General features: G+C 50.5%; 2 protein-coding genes across 3 annotated transcripts in view; both read right to left on the bottom strand.

Moving 5' to 3' along the window:
- Positions 1-132: 132 nt before the first annotated feature.
- PPA1 (inorganic pyrophosphatase 1) lies at positions 133-8,420 on the bottom strand. Its single transcript, XM_003207926.3, has 11 exons — positions 8,201-8,420; positions 7,982-8,046; positions 6,518-6,571; positions 6,232-6,351; positions 5,038-5,124; positions 4,635-4,761; positions 3,753-3,880; positions 2,626-2,711; positions 2,345-2,414; positions 1,409-1,448; positions 133-481 (listed from the first exon to the last, which is right to left on the bottom strand). Exons 1-11 carry the CDS (start codon positions 8,403-8,405, stop codon positions 450-452), a joined length of 1,014 nt encoding a protein of 337 aa, XP_003207974.2. The 5' UTR covers positions 8,406-8,420; the 3' UTR covers positions 133-449.
- A 72-nt stretch (positions 8,421-8,492) lies between these two features.
- The window catches only part of NPFFR1 (neuropeptide FF receptor 1), a 4,159-nt gene continuing 1,962 nt past the window's right edge, over positions 8,493-10,689 (bottom strand). For both annotated transcript variants that reach the window (XM_010714312.2, XM_010714310.2), the window contains exons 3-4: positions 10,342-10,441; positions 8,493-10,034 (exon numbers count right to left, since the gene is read on the bottom strand). In XM_010714312.2, the coding sequence (XP_010712614.1) occupies positions 9,260-10,034; positions 10,342-10,441 (875 nt within the window). In that variant the 3' untranslated portion in view covers positions 8,493-9,259. The remainder of the gene's footprint in view (positions 10,035-10,341; positions 10,442-10,689) is intronic.

The raw sequence follows: 10,689 nt of genomic DNA, 5'->3' as shown, positions 1-10,689 counted from the left end.
CAGCGGCAGAACCGCGGGTTCGAGTCCCGCGAGCGGCGGCGCGACGAGCGTAAGGATCCTCCACCAAACGCAGCCGGAGCAGCGAGCTCCCCGCTCCCTCAGAGCAGGGAAAGGAGCACGGGACGCACAGAGGACAGTTCAGTAGTTTTATTTCTAACATCCAGCACGCGTACCGGGTGAGCCTCTGTACTTGAAGCCGTGCAGGTGCTGACAGTTACAAAATACCACGAGACCACGCACAAGCAGCAGCTTTTGATTGACAAATTATGTCTTCTAGCCTCCACAAGACCCGATGTACCAGGCGTCACGGCTAGACAGGCAGTTCTAATCGGTGAAAGTCACAGGCAAGGTCTCCGCCTTGTCACCAGCACTATTCTTCTGGGCTACTCCTGCACGTGGTGACTTCGCGGTGGGAAGGGTGCAGCTGCTGCACAGGGCATCCTCAACCCTCAGTTCTTCTGGTAGTAGAACCACCTGTCAACTGCATGGGGCAGAACAAAGCAGGGTTAGTCCTGTATGGCCACTCCGTGAACTGGGATGGTTCAGCCTGGAGAACAGCAGATTCAATGGAGACCTCATCGCTCACTGCAACTCCTGAAAGGAGGCGGAGGTGAGGTGATCTGAAAGGGCTTTTCCAGCCTTAATGATTCAAGTGTGAACTGGCCCAAAGCTGACTTGCATGGTGCTGTACACATCACATCCAGCTCAGCGCTTCGCACCGGCTCCTGCCAATTGCATCACACGCCCTACGCGCACTGATGCCCTCAGGAAGCTCAGCAGGCCATGAGCAGCAGCCACACGGCTCTGCCAAGGGGCTGGCAGCACAGCTTCCCTTGCACACATCTGACTCAGCAGGCCTAAGAGTTGTCCCACAGTTGTCATTTTCCTACGCAGCTGTGCACTGCGCAACAGACCAAGTCTTGACATGCAGAAAACCTTACTACCAGCTTGCAGCTGCCACTTGCTTAGTGACAAGAGCCTTTGTCAGCAGCAACTGAAGCACTGCCCTCACGGCCATTTTCTCCCCCTCTTTGTGAAAATGAAGTGCTTCCCTTTCTCACTTCACCTGGACTGATGACACTGATGAAACACTGCTTGGGAAGTAGTGAAAATGCTGCTGCTACCACTGCACTTCAGTCCTCAGAAGTGCTCTTCTTCCAGCATTGAGGGACTGCTACAGATCAAACTTCTCCACAGCGAAGTGGCATCCCAAGTCTCTTGCTTACATCCCAGCATCACGTTCCACAACAAGGAAGTAAAGGCCCAGTACAAGTGATGTGGCAACTGAACAGCATTATGAGAAATGAGACATTTCTGACAAAGCCTGTAGCTGTCAGTCTTGATTCTCCTACAGATAGTTTCTCTGAGGAAGTCCTCACCAGAATGCAATGTGAGTTTGGGAACTTACCTTCAGGTGGGATTGGGTTGGCAGCTTTACACGGTGGTGCCTGAAATGAGAAGTGGAAGAGCAGATAGCAGCTGTTAGTGCAGACTAATCTCATAAGAGATCACTTTGGGCTGTGCAAATCACTTCTAAGCACAGTTCTAGTTGTGAGCCACATAAATTTGTCTGTGGCAGTCAGGGCTGGTCAGCTATGAAGGAACACACAAGTTCATGTGCAGCTGAGCCTGGCCATTGCACAGCCTCCTCCTCTCCATGCCAGCAATGCTTTGCTTTAGGTAGACTTTTGTCCTGCTCATACTGCAGGGCCAGAAGACACAAGGCTTTCAAACCAAGAGTTAAGCAGATGACCACGATAGAAATCTAAGGAGATATTCTCAGTTCCAGTAGTGTTTCCATGCACTGAAGCAATGCTGCTATTCTAATCTTGCTGCCCCTTCAACCACTTTCAAGTTACTGATGTATTTCATAAGCCTACGGAGATTCAGTCGAGTCCTGACTTGGAATAATGGTACTTAAACTGGGAAATCAAACTTCTCATAGCAAAACATGCAGGGTCCCTGGCTGTGAGTCTCTAAGAAAGTAGGCTCTCTCATCTCAAAGGGTGACCTGTACTGTGAAGCTTGTGAAAGATCAAATACTTGAACATACGCTGAGCAGCTGACAGCCAAGCTACAGGTCAGAAATGCAGACCTTCACACAAAGCTTGGTTTGGATTCCTCTCCCAGATGACCAAGGGTGAGGGGAAGCTTCTAGAAAAGTATCTTTCTTGTTCCACATTCATCTCATTTAACCAGAAACAGATGCTGCGTTCAGTCACCCAAAACTTTCTGAGCACACAGAGTGCTATTCACACAAAGACGAAGGTTTACGGTACCACACAAATCACACTGTCTTGCCTCACACCAACACTGGGGATAGGACACATCCATTTGTACTTACTGCATCCACAGTAGCTTTTGCGCACTCTTGACTACAGCAGAAGGGGCTGCCCGAGACTGTCAGATTTGTGCTGGAAGAGAAAGGTTGCTTGTGAGTATACAGAATTCAAGTCTATCCCACAAGAGCATTAGATGATGGAATACCAAGCATCATTATTGTAGCTGCCTAGTTGCCTGCAGAGATAGCAAGCAGCTAACAGAAAGCATGTCGGTAGATGAAAAAGGAAATTCCTTGATGCTTCTGAGAAAGGAGAGAGCATAGCAACACAAGCATTAACCTACCAGCTGATCTCTCCTCCGTCAGTTTTTTTAGCTATCAAAGCTTTCCAGTGTTCATGCGTGCTTTTGATAACGTTTACTGCAAAATCCTAAAGTTGAAGATGAGAACAAACATTGCATTAGGCATAAACACTAAATCATTTTCTCTAATCTCTGAGTTCCCTGCAATAAATGGCCTCCCTCCACTCCAGGTGGATCATTCAACAGCTGTGCCTACCAACAGGAAGAAATGCACAGCTATTCCAGGTTTGTAACTGTTTGAAAAGGAGTCTGCTTCCAAGCATAGCACAGCTTTTTTCCTTTAAAGCAGTGGTATATACTCAAACGTTAACTGGCCAGCCGGAGATGAAAGCACACACAATTGTCCCAGCATGAAGGCCAGCAGTAAATGTCTTGGTTTGACACAACACAAAGCCAAGTAAAACACTGCAGCAACGTGTGCAAGGACTCTTGCTGCTACCTTCTGCCTTGATTACAGTTTTGCCCATGCAGAGGTGCAATGAGATGTCCCAGTCCACCCAACCTGACACAAGGAGTTAAGAGAGCTCTCATTCAGGAGCAGGAAGTTATTTGACTACACACAGAGAAGAAACAGAGACAAATGAACCATGCTGCTGAGGCAGAGCCCTTTCTGTAAGGGAACCAGGGAACACCTGACAAGCTTTGCTCTTTAGGCCTGAAATGATGAAACATTTTAACTCTGAAGTTTGCCTCCCTCCTTTCCTGGCTTCCTTCCACTGCAGCCTACTGCAAGTCAAAGAGTGACATCATACACCCTTTGCTCCAGTTAGGAGCAAATAAACTCCATGTTTTCTGTTCTTGTTCTGATATGGAGACTGCCAGCTCTGAAGTGATCTTGTGCAAACATCACTTAGAAGACAGACTAATAGTCTACAATAGTAGCAGGGCAACAACCCTGTGCTTCTTCTAGTATTTCTGCAAGCATCAGCTCAGAAACAAGCAGAATGGTGGTCTGGAAAAGCAGCAGGAAGAATAAAGGTGGCTATCCTCTGGTGCTATGGAAACCCACTCTGTCAACAACTACTCACTCGCATCTTCATGCCGCCAGAGCTCAGTTTTTAGGCAGCATACCTTTGTCTGTTCACAGTCACAAAGAATGCTGGCCCTACCTTATCTTTAAATTCTCCATTAAAAGCAAACTGGTTTTCTGGCTTTCCATCAGGTACTTTGTATCTTCTAAACCAGTCCACCGTGGCTTCTAAGTATCCAGGCTTCATCCTTCTGACATCACTGATATCTGGCCAGAGAGAAAGGTTGGTCAGCCAGATCCAATAGCAGAAGTTACTCTGCTACTGTCCCAGTCTTTTGAGCTCTTTCAGCTGCTCCTGACATAGCCCTAGCACTATCCCAGACACTTTTCAACACAAACACAACCTGGATGCCTGTGCACGGAGAAGGAACTTAGCATTTCATTCTCAGAAGAAAGTCACTGACACATTTAAACAGCTTTGATGAGAGACTTGCTGGACAACACATACTTCCACTTACAGGGCACCCTTTTCTTCAAGATACCGTGTGTATCAGAAATGCTAAGTCACAGCTTAAACCAGTGATTGAACACCTGGTGGGAAGGCAGGGCCAAGCCAGGGGAGCTCAGGTGCATGCAATGCTCCCGAGTGATTGAAAAGTGTGGAGCTAGGATCCACCCCTTCCCAGCCCTCATTTAAGGGTTGGCAGTGGAGGTAAGGGCATCTCTCTGAAGATCCCTGTATACCTGAGGCCTTCCAAAGGTAAGTAGTTTTTCTTCCTTTGTTTCTGCATCCACAGCCGTTGTGTTTGGGCTTGTTATTTGCTGCAGCCTAGGACTGTGCCACTCTGCTATCATTGCTATTGCAAAGGTCTTAATTTGTGTAAATAGTATAGTGTTTCGCTAGAGCTTAACATTCTATTCTGTTGCTATGGTCTGTATTGCATCTGTCCAAATGCTGACCCAAAAGCCTCTTGCAGACACTCAGGGCAGGAAGGGAAGGATTAGACATGTTCCTCCCTACCGTTATAATTTTCTGCTTCAGGATCTTCAACGTTGATAGCAATTATCTTCCAGTCTGTCTCTCCCTCATCAATCAGTGCCAGCGTGCCTAGCACCTTCACTTTAATCACCTCTCCTCGTGAGCAGACCTACAAGGACAAGAGTTCTCTGTACACATTCACGGAAAGCACAATGGAGTTCGTACAAGTTGTCAGAGTGCAGCAAACAATCCTATGCCACAAAGGCAGCTGTCTCTTATCAGCAGCTCATGAGCCTAGGCTCATGGGGCTTAAACTGTAAGATCTCGATCTCTGGAGACGGGGGAGAAACATCATCTTCTTAAGATACAGGTGGCAAGAAATGAATAATTCCTCTGAACAATTGAGGACACTAATTACAGACAGTTACCCTCTGGAATGTATTACCTTGCTTCCAATTTCGCATACATCAATTGGATCATTGTCTCCACAGCAGCCAGTGTTTTCATCCTTATGCCCTGGGTCTTCCCAAGTCTACAGAAAAGAAGAAAAAAAAAAAAAAAAAAAAACAAAGCAAATCTCTCCATATGCTGAATAGGGACTCAAGAAGAAGCAAAAGGCAGGTTTACTTCATGCATGCAATTCCCTTGAAGATACAGGTGATGGTCCACCTTGCACTCACTTTTACACCTAGCAATTGCATTACTGCTTTATGGTTGCCTGTAAATGCAGTTTCAATCCAAGTTCTTATCCAGCCAAAGGTAAACTGGTCTTTCCCACTGCCAAACCCTTTAACAACATTTCAGACTTCCTCTCAAATTAAACAGCCACATAAAGGTGAAGTTCACATCTATAAAGAATGCTCACTGATTTGGCTTCCTGCCTGTTCCTCTCCCTATTCATTTCTTAACAGAAGTTTCCTGAACCCCAGATAACAAAGGTGGAAGACAGACGGGTGTATTGCTTCCTTTCAGTTAAGCAGTTGAAGGCAGCAGAGCAGAAGTAGGAATGCGAGTCCCACACCCTATGGTGCCTGGTGTCCTTCTGCATCTCAGCAGGAGCAGCGAGTGTTTGAAGTCACGCAAGGCTCCAGGAGGTACTGGAGCTGAGCCTCTGAAAACAACAGCTGCTTAAAGCAGGTTTCTGGTCAGGAGCAAGAGGACACAATTCACTGGTTGCTAACTCACAGCACACAGGGTCTTTGAGATAATCCAGTCTGGGGGCTGCACTCCAAGGCCCTGTACTACAGCTTAAAGCTTTAGGTCCTACTGCTCCACCAGGCAGGAATGAAGTATACAGAATTGCCAGACACCCACTGTGCGCTTTCAGCTCTCCTGTGCAGCAAACACATCCTGAGTCCAAAGATGAAGACTGACTTCTGTGGCCATACTCGAGGTGAGGAGTGATGCAGCAGCTGCTTGTATCAGAACAGCTTCTTTACAATGCCTACATGCCTGCCTCTGGAGATTTCTACCTGCAGGCATCACTGTTCTCTTGACAGGTTCTCCTCATTAGCAGGATTATATGTACAGTTGCAGATGCGGAGTTCCACTTCAGACTTTACTCTCATGAAATGGTGTCAGGCAGAGACAAACATAGGCACACCCCCTTCCCACCCAAAGAGTGAGACACATCCAGTACCTGTGGGATAGCACCGTAATTCCAGATATAGCCCTTGTGGGGAAACACATTAGCTACGTAGCGCAGTTTTCCCTTCTTCACATCTTGCTTAATTGGGTTTAAGGGATCCTTTGTTGCAATCTGAAAGAGAAGTTACATAAATCTGGCTCTCTAGGAAACCAGTGGCTTTTTCCACGAAGCTGGCTCTAACCCACAGGCTGCAGAGCCTGGAGCCCACAGGGAGAGCGGGCAGGGTTAGCAGCCTGCTCAGCTCAAGCACTTCAGCCCAGACCCCCAATACAGTTACCTCCATTTTAGCATTTGTCCATCGAGGTACTTCCACGACCATGTTGAACACATTCTGAAGAAAGCAAAACATCAGTGAACAGGTGGAACCTCAATATCACACTTCAAAGTAGGGCATGTGTAAGTAAGCGTGAAAAACAGAACTTTATGCTTTTTTTCCCTAGTGCCAATCTTGATACTCCTGTTAGATGGCCTGCAGTCCAGTCCATTGCATCATCACTCAAATATTAGTCCCATGAAGATAACCTAGATTGCAGGTGTTCTGAGGTACCAACAGACGAAAGGTCTGTGTCACCTTTCTGCAGAACAGGAAACTTAAGTGGATCAGTGACAGCTGCACGGGTGCAGTATTCAGGCTTACATCACTTCCCAGGTGTTTGAGCCCCCTCCTCACAGAAGGGGACCTTCTGGGTCAAGAGGTGCAGGGAGAGGGTTATCGGGGGAAACACAGAGCCACGCTGTGCAGCATCTCACTTATGGGTGAGACCTGTCTCTAGCTATGCTGAGGGGACTCGGTCCCTTCTTCCTCAGGAAAAAAAAAAAACAACAGCTGTTTCATACTTGAACCTTAACATTTGCTGTTGGAAGAGATTATGGCTTTTAACAAACAGTCAAACCTTACCCCTTAGCATCCGCAAGGCTTCTAATTCCCAGATTAAGCAGTATTAGCATTGCAAAGGTAATACCAGACAGGCAATATCGCACCATAATTAGATTGCTATTGTGTAACGAGTGTTGTTATGTCATTGACTTTGCTCGCACCCCTTCCTAACGAGTTCATTGCATATCCCTAATTGCAGGGGGTCACTTCCCACGTGTAATTAAAATGTAAGTGGATAGTTATTAGTTTTGTTTATACGTAGCTGCAGAGAATAAAGAATTGGCTGTGCAGGTAGAGGATGCTTGGGGCTCTGCACACCTCTCCCCCAGCTCTGCTGCCTCAAGCTACGGACCTGGCTTGGTTCAGACACTCAGCAGGCAGCCCAAGGTCAGTCCCTCAGACAGGACACACGGATGAGGTCAGCACCTCCCAGCCCACGGCTGGAAAACCTCCCTGCAGTAATCCTCTCTAGCTTACCAGTCTGCAGAGAAAGATCAGGGTGCTCAGACACAGTGTGACAGCCTGGTGCTGCTAACAAACAAACCAAGTGAGAAACGTCCCTGTGCAGCCTTCCAGCCCATGGGCAGCACCGCACCCCTGTAACCACCCTGCTCCGCTCCAATAGCACCTGCAGAGCACAGCACCACCCCAATTTTCCTGCTCTGAGGACCTTTGGAGCACGGTATCCGCTTCTGAAGACCAGCATATCGCTGTCCTTGACGGCAGTCCGCCTCTTCTCCTCCGAACAGCCCAAAGCAACTTCGGGGCCGCTCCAACTGCTTTCCGGAGAGTACCCTCAGCTCTGCAGCCCCTCTGCCCTCCCCATAACCACCCCCTACCTCCAAACCCCGGCGATCCCCTCACCTCGCCGGCGTCCGCGTACAGCGGGATGTCGTGGAAGGGGGATATGTACCGCCCGGCCGCGTCCTCTGCAAGGCAAAGCGCGGCGCTCAGCGGGGCAGCCCCTGGGGCCTGGGGTCCGCCCAAAGTGAGCGCCCCGTGGGAGGATGGGGGGGAACGAAGGTTAGAAGAGGATGAGAGAAGGGACGTGAGAAGCCGGGGTCTGCTGCCAGCCACACTCACTGAAAAACAGGCGGTACTCCAGGCTGTGCGGTGCGGCACGCTCCTCCACGCTGTACCCCGCCATTGCAACACGCTCCCCGCTGCCTGCTCGGATCACTGCGCAGGCGCCGCAGCCCGCGCTCCCCTGCGGCCGTAGCCACGCCCCCGGGTATAGCCACGCCCCCCAGGCCCGTAGCCTCGCCCACTTCTGTTTAGTCACGCCCATCAGCGCCAACTCCGCCCCATTCGGCCCGTAACCCCGCCCCCTCTTCGTTTAGCCCCGCCTCCTAGCGCCAAGAGCCCCGCCTCCGAGCCCCCGCGCAGGCGCAAAGAGCCGCCCTGCTGCCCTGCCACTGTGCGGTAGCATGACGTGGCGCAGGGTGACGTGTGCATGCAGAGTGGCGTGGGCTGGTAGGGCGTGGGTGGTTTAGCACAGCCTGCGCCCTTGTGGATAGGATGGCGTGGTTCACTATGGCATGGTACTGCCTGGCCACAGCAGTATGAGGTGCCATGATTCAGCATGGCACAGCACTGCTTGGCCATGACAGCATGAGGTGGCATGGTCTACCAGTGCCACAACCACACACTAGTGTCCAGCATGGCCACAATAATGTAGTGTGGTCTGGCACATGTGGCCACAACTGCATGGTCCACCAAGGCCGCAAGAGCATTGCACAGTCCAGTAGGGCCATAGCAGTATGGCATGATATGACCCAGTTTGGTATGGCAGCACAGGGCCACAACAACATGTAGTTCCTCTGGGCATGGCCCAGGATAGTATGGAACAGCCCATGCATGGATCTTCTCTCCCACTGCCGCACATCCCATAACAGTTGGCATGGGCTGAGTAAACAGGGGACTTGGAGTCATGACATCAGCAGGTCGTGCCTTTATTTCAATAACTTTGTAAATCTCTATTCCCTTCCACTCCCCAACAAGCCCTTGGGTTGGACACTCATTAATCATCACATCAAGACCCCAAAACCACAACAATATGGGGTTTCCTCCCCCACTATAGTGTCATGCACGAGGTCCCCATCTAGACCCACGTCTATCAGACAAGCTGGTGGCCAGAGCTGCTCAGCCATTCCATGCAGGGATGCCAGCCCGTCGGGATGCTAGTGGCCTCGATTCTGAGTGTGGGGGAGAGTCGCTGGCCTGGGGCTGGGTGAAGACACGGTTGCGGGCACCATAGGGCCCACGGTGCTGCCGGCGTGGTGGCAAGCAGAAAGGGGCCCTAAAGGCCTCCTGGAAGCCCCGTCGGAAGTTCTCATTGAAGTATCCATAGATGATGGGGTTGGCGCTGCTGTTGAAGAACGCCAGCCAGTGGGCAAAGGGAAAGATGTAGCCAGTGACCAGGTGCAGCTGGCGCTCGCTGAGGTGCCCGTAGTCTGTCAGCAGCATCAGTGTCCAGAGGGGCAGCCAGGAGAGAGTGAAGAAGAGGGCCATGATGATGAGCATGTTGATGACCTTTGCCTTCCTACGGGACACCTTCCTCCCCTCGGGCTCCTCGGGTCGGGTGCTGCGGGCGGGTGCTGCTGACTTGAAGAGCTTGAAGGCGATGCGAGCATACATGACGACAATGAGGGCGAGGGGTGCCACGTAGATGTGGGAGAAGAGGACGGTAGTATAGATTCTCCTCATCTCTGTCTCGGGCCAGGCCTCCCAGCAGGAGTACAGGGGGTAGGAGTTGTTGTAGGTGTCCACCATGAAGTGGTGCTCTTCCCTGGTGACAGTTAGGGTGATGGCGGAGGGGCACATGATGAGCAGGGCCAGTACCCAGATGATGGCGATGGTCACCAGGGCTTTCCTCAGCGTCAGCTTCTGCCGGAAGGGGTGGACGATGCAGCGAAACCTGTGGGGTTTGTGGGACCTCCTTATCACACCTCAAGGAAGCAGCCAGGTGCATTAGCATGGCTTTGACCTGGAGGTTCTTTGAGTTTCCAGTTTACCATCACCACATCTCTGAGCAAAGTGGGAGGTGAAGAGAGTGGGGATGTGGTGCTCCATGGTGTCCAAGCTTGGGAAGAGGGCCATGCCCACGATGGGATACCCCAAAGAAAGGAAGGTAGCCCTGTGGTGGGACTGGAGTGTTACATGCATTGGGAATTGCCCAAACACCGTGCAGGATGAGGTATCAGGATCCCCCCATCCCAACATACCTCTCCACCGCGATGGCCACCAGTGTGAAAACAGAGGCGGAGACAGACATGCCCTGTACCAGGCCACTCATTTTGCACATGGCATTATCAAAGGGCCACCCTGCAAACACAGAGGGAGTGTTGGGAATAGTGGGCTGGCCCATGTCCCCGTGTCCCCCCCCACATCAGCCCTGAGGTTGAACATGTTTGCCTCATCAACATCCATCAGCAACTCCCTCTAGATGTCCCCATCCACCATGTGATGGTAAATCCTGGTCCTAAGAGGGGGAGCTGTGTTTTTTCTTCTTATTCATACAGACATGGACTTCAGCAGTATATAAAATGGACTGTATATCCAATGGACTACCA

The sequence above is a fragment of the Meleagris gallopavo genome, chromosome 8 (assembly GCF_000146605.3).
Source record: "Meleagris gallopavo isolate NT-WF06-2002-E0010 breed Aviagen turkey brand Nicholas breeding stock chromosome 8, Turkey_5.1, whole genome shotgun sequence".
NCBI lineage: Eukaryota > Metazoa > Chordata > Aves > Galliformes > Phasianidae > Meleagris > Meleagris gallopavo.
Note: the sequence above shows the minus strand (reverse complement) of the source record. Positions and strands in the feature narration are given on the sequence as shown.

Bases quoted from the DNA above. Each gene is read 5' to 3' on its own strand.
- PPA1 (XM_003207926.3), bottom strand. From the start codon at position 8,405: ATGGGCGTGACTAAACAGAAGTGGGCGAGGCTACGGGCCTGGGGGGCG. The intron at 2,415-2,625 runs GTAGGTTAATGC...TTTCTCTTCCAG, and splicing joins GACGGAGGAGAGATCAGCTG to CACAAATCTGACAGTCTCGG. The intron at 1,449-2,344 runs GTAAGTACAAAT...TTCTCATTTCAG, and splicing joins CAAAAGCTACTGTGGATGCA to GCACCACCGTGTAAAGCTGC.